Source organism: Artemia sp. Qi Xiang Cuo, chromosome 4 (genome assembly GCF_049724085.1).
Source record: "Artemia sp. Qi Xiang Cuo chromosome 4, ASM4972408v1, whole genome shotgun sequence".
Taxonomy (NCBI): domain Eukaryota; kingdom Metazoa; phylum Arthropoda; class Branchiopoda; order Anostraca; family Artemiidae; genus Artemia; species Artemia sp. Qi Xiang Cuo.
In genome coordinates, this window is record NC_142797.1 from 71,156,284 (window position 1) to 71,161,296 (window position 5,013).

General features: G+C 37.5%; 1 protein-coding gene across 1 annotated transcript; it reads left to right on the top strand.

Annotated features, from left to right (window-relative positions):
* The first annotated feature begins 480 nt into the window (after positions 1-480).
* Positions 481-1,122, top strand: LOC148953390 (uncharacterized). Its single transcript, XM_089087947.1, has one exon. The coding sequence runs from the start codon at positions 481-483 to the stop codon at positions 1,120-1,122; it is 642 nt and encodes a 213-aa protein (XP_088944073.1).
* Positions 1,123-5,013: the final 3,891 nt, after the last annotated feature.

Here is a 5,013-nt window from a genome sequence, read left to right on the forward strand (position 1 = left end):
AAAAAATGGAGCATTCCTCATTTTCTTGAAAAAAAGGAGCTTGAAACCTCTACAGTTGGATTCTTTTATATACTAAATTTGATAGTGTGATTTTCATTATATTTTTTTGCCTTTTAGGGAGTGTTTCCCCGTTTTTTGAAAATTGAGCAAACTTTATCAGGCTCGTAATCTTTGATAAGTTACTAAACTTAATTTATTTTACATATTTGGAATCAAAATAATAAGTCAATTCTTTTGATATATCTATTGGCATCAAAATTCCGTTTTTAGAGTTTCGGTTACTACTATGCCACGTGTCTTCTTATACTACGAACTGTTTGACTAATTTTCCAAAACTTTTTGTTGTTAAGCGCTATCTAGTTTCTAAAAAAGGATCTAGCTCATGCTCTTGCTTTAAGATACAATATATCGTCACTCGCGGGTAGCATTGTCGAGTGAAACAATTAACATTATAAAAGGAAACAAGAAGCTTGGGAGAAAATGAAATCGAAACTAAAATATAAGCTTCCTGCTGACTTGAAAAGGGCTGGCTATCGAAAGGCTTCGAACAAAGTTCGAAAAACAACCCGCTTTGAAGCAAATGAAAGGGAACGGAAACTAGCCAATAGCCGGAAGAAAAATCCATATTGCTTCTGGAGATGCGTCAACTCAAAGCGTAAGGACGGAGGTGGAATTCCACCTTTTTTTGACAAGCAGCTGAACACCCTCTTAGAAGACCCAAAGGGCAAAGCAGACCTTCTTGGCAAGCAATTCGCAAGAGTGTTTACTCAAGAACCAGACCTTAAAGAACCTATTCCCTCGACCAGCAGCACAAACGATCACGAGCCGATCTTTAGTATCAGCATAACTGAATCTTTAGTACTCAAGAAACTGAAGGCTATAAACAGGAAGAAATCCCTAGGGCCGGATAAACTGCATCCAAAGGTTTTAAGAGAGACAGCTGACTTAACCGCTCGTCCGTTAACAATCATATTCCAGAAATCGTTGGATAAAGGTGAACTGCCAAGTGTCTGGAAGAGAGCATTCGTGTCAGCTATCTTCAAATCTGGCAAAAGGGAGATCCCGTCAAATTACCATCCGATCAGTCTCACTAGTATTCCTGCAAGATTCTTGAGTCTATAATGTCAGACCATATTCTCGTCTAATTAAAAAGCAAACGAATTCTTACTGATAAACAGTTTGGTTTTCTTAAAAAACGATCTGCGGAAATTCAGATACTCTACGCAGTGGAAGACTGGAATACCTCTCTTGATAAGGGACTTGAAATAGATGTTATCTACCTGGATCTCCAGAAGGCTTTGGACAAAGTGCCGAATAAGCGTCTACTTCTCAAGCTTGCAAAATATGGCCTGGATGGGGAGCAAATACTTGCCTGGATAACAAACTTTCTAACCGGGCGCAAGCAAGTCCTTGCTTTAGAAGGACAGATAAGCCAAATAGAATTTAACGTTATCAGTGGTGTCCCACAGGGATCTATCCTAGGTCCCCTTCTGTTCAACCTTTATACAAACGACATAGTTGATGATATTGACTCAACAATTCTGCTGTACGCGGATGACACCAAGCTATATCGTATCATCATGTTACCTGAAGACTCTGCCAAACTCTAAGAAGATTTTGACCGTATTAGTGCCTGGATGAAGACTTGGCTGATGGAAATTAATATCCCGAAAAGCCACCACTTGACCCTCGTAGCTGAATGTTCATCTGCATCATACAGCATTGGGCCTATACCACTTGCTCAAAGCACGGTCAAAAGAGATTTGGGTATCATGGTTGACCACAAGTTGACCTTTTCGGACCACTATGAATTGGCCATAAAACAGGCTACGCAGTTATCAGCGCTGATCAGGAGAACGTTCAAGTGTCTCGATATAGAAATGCTCGCGACCCCCATCAAGTCGCTAGTCCACCCAATTCTCGAATATGGTCATTGCTCAGTTCTTCCATCCCTTAACAAGGATATAGATGCACTGAAAGCAGTTCAAAGGCAGATGACGAAGTTATCCCCAAGTCTGAAAGACCTCCCATACAAACTACGTCATCGTCTGCTAAACCTACCAGCACTCTCATACAGATTTCTAATGGGTGATATGATCGAGCTGTACAAGCTATGCCATGGCTGCTATGACAACATCCCCGAAGAAGCGCTGCTGGTCTTTAACGAACATCATCTACGTGGCCATCCCTTAAAGCTTAAAACTGAAAGGTTCTACAAAAATGTAGGCAAATGGGCCTTTCGAAACCGAGTCGTCGACACCTGGAACTCCCTACCCGAAGAAACTGTTCCGCACCTTCCATCAGCTCTTCCAAGAACTCGTTTGACAAGACATACGAGAGGCGTGTGTACGACTTCAGTAACTTTAGAAGATTTATCTTAATTTTTGTATTGTTTTTTTTTCCTGTTTTGTAAGAGGCTGTGGCCTACGTTTTTGCATTATATTATTATTATTATTATTATTATTATTTAAAAGAGTCGCTTACTTTTCCAGTATAATCAATGAGTGTTTTCCGGTTTCTCCACCAAAAATCTGTTTTTAGCGAAAAAAAAAAATATTGCAGATTTTTCAAGATTTTTTAGCACAATTGAATAACAGTCATTATTTTTTCTTTATAATCGCCAAATTTTCTCCTTCAACTTCTTTTTAAGGATCTTCTACCAAATTACTTTTTTTTTAGAACCACGCTCTATTTTAATTTTTCTGCATTTCTTTTTCTCTTATAACGATATTTTATTTGCACGATGATTCCTTGTCCGTCACTCTTTTTATGTATGTTTAGTGATTATAGAAGAGCTGAATCACCTCTAACCGGAGGAACTTATCTTTCCTCAGTCCAATTCTTTTTTCTGTATTTCATATATTACTACTATTCCTAACAAAAAAATGCCGAATCTTTGCCGATAACAGAATTATTTCTATTTCTGAAAGTGAATTTTTTTAGATGAAATCTTCCGTCTGTCCAATAGGCTTTAAAAGCGTAGATAGCTTGGGCGCAACAAGAGTCACCAGTGAGAAAGGGTTTTTGGATATAATTGCAGCCTCTAAAGTGTGAGGAAAGAACCTTGAAGTTGCTGTAGGAAGTTGGGTGCACATTGATTGCTGCAAATCTTACATAAGCAAGAAAGAATTAGAAAAATTACGGAAGCAAATAAGACGGTAAGAGCTAGAGAAAAACACTAAGGAAAGATGTCTTCGAAGGTCCCATTCGATGAAGTTCTACTTGAATAACTGTTGTTTGTTTTGTGGTACAAAGTTACTCTTAAGACAAAGCAAAAGAATGGATATTTTTGGCGTCAGGTCAGAACAAAAAAAAATCGTGAAAATTCGTGCTTTTTGTCTGCAAAGAAAGAAAAGATGAGTGGATAAATACCGCCCTTTTTTTGCATAAGTATAATGGCAGACCTCCATGCCTCTGACTCTGTATATTAAGTGTTCTACTCAGCTGCTTTTCCAACGTACCGTAACGTACCCTAGAGGTTTTGAAGCGACGCCAATGTTACTAAGAGGATCAAACGTGGAAGACCGGGCGATGCAGAAGAGCATGAGACATTTTTTATTGTGTTGGAATACTTAAAGGAAAATGACAAAATGGTAGGTAATTCCGCTGTTTTATAATAACCTGCCATCCGTGGATATTTTTTTTTTTAAGACTTTTTAAGTCGTTATATTTAATATCAAAAGCGCAAGTAAACCAAGCTTATGTTACATGAAAACTAAAACTTGCGCATTCCAAGATCAACTTTGACTTTTAAAGTATTTTCGTTTATAAAGGGACTTATAAACGAAAATTAACGGATATAAGGGACTTATAAACGATCTTGTTTATGCACTGAATTGCGAAAGTTCAAAAAGCATGCAGCATGCCACAAACAAGCCGAAGCCCAGTTGAGTGGTAACAAGTGTGTCCAGCATGTGGATGGCAATACTGATCGTGATGTTTACGTTTTAGACGACAAGAGTGCTTTCCATTGTCTATCTATTATTGCAGAATAACTCTACCCTCAAGAAAAAATTTATAGTTATCTGAGGCTGGAAATAGAAGGAACTTATATTAGCCGATGGTGTTTAATTCCACATTTGAATTTCAAAAGAAACGACTCATTTCCTTCAACTATAAAATATGAAAATCTTTTGCGAATATCAAATTTCGATCCTTATTGTGAGCTTGACTTGTTTTTTATGGCTTCTTGGTGCTTAAAAGCTCCATGGTCTGCTTATAACAGAATTATGAAGGAAAAATTTCGATGACCAGCTGCAAAATTAGGTATCTTGTTTCTAACCATGATCGATCTTCCTTCGAATAGTGAATCCAGCTGGCATTCTGCCTTGATGTTTGTAGTTGAGCAAAGGGAGAAATAAGAATTAATGCCTGTTGTAAAGTTTGACCAGCCTCTATGGTGAAGATCTAGTACAATAATAGAGAGTGAAAATTCTGGAAGATTAATGAAAAGAATTGTCGTGAAACTAGGTGGATTTCATCTTTTCGTGAGCTTTCTTAGCTGCACTGGATATATCATGCAAGGATCATGCCGGAAAGAAATTTTTGAAATTTCTTATGTTGAACAAATAGTATATCACATATTGACAGGGATAGCATTAACTAACGCTTTGCAAGAAAATATGATCAAAGCTTGGGTACCCCAATTTTGTGTATTAAAGTTTAAGGGATTTATGACAATAGATACATTGGAAGCTTTGTATGACTTGTAAGTTACAAGATATCTGTAAACATCAATTACTAAAAGATCTTGATGCTGTGTTTGACAAGCAGAATTAAAAAAATTTCAGTCGATTGAAACAAAACAGTGAAGCTTTTTATGCAGTTCCTCGATATGATTGGCATAATTCAGTGATTCCTAAGGACAGAGAGATTTGGTCTGTGGGAAGAACATCTTCACATAGTTAAAAACATGCTTCCCTGTCTTGCAGCAGCAGGCCATTACCTATATTTAAAGACTACAAAAATCTAACTTCAAAAATGGACAAGCTATCTGTTCGTCACCCAGAAATT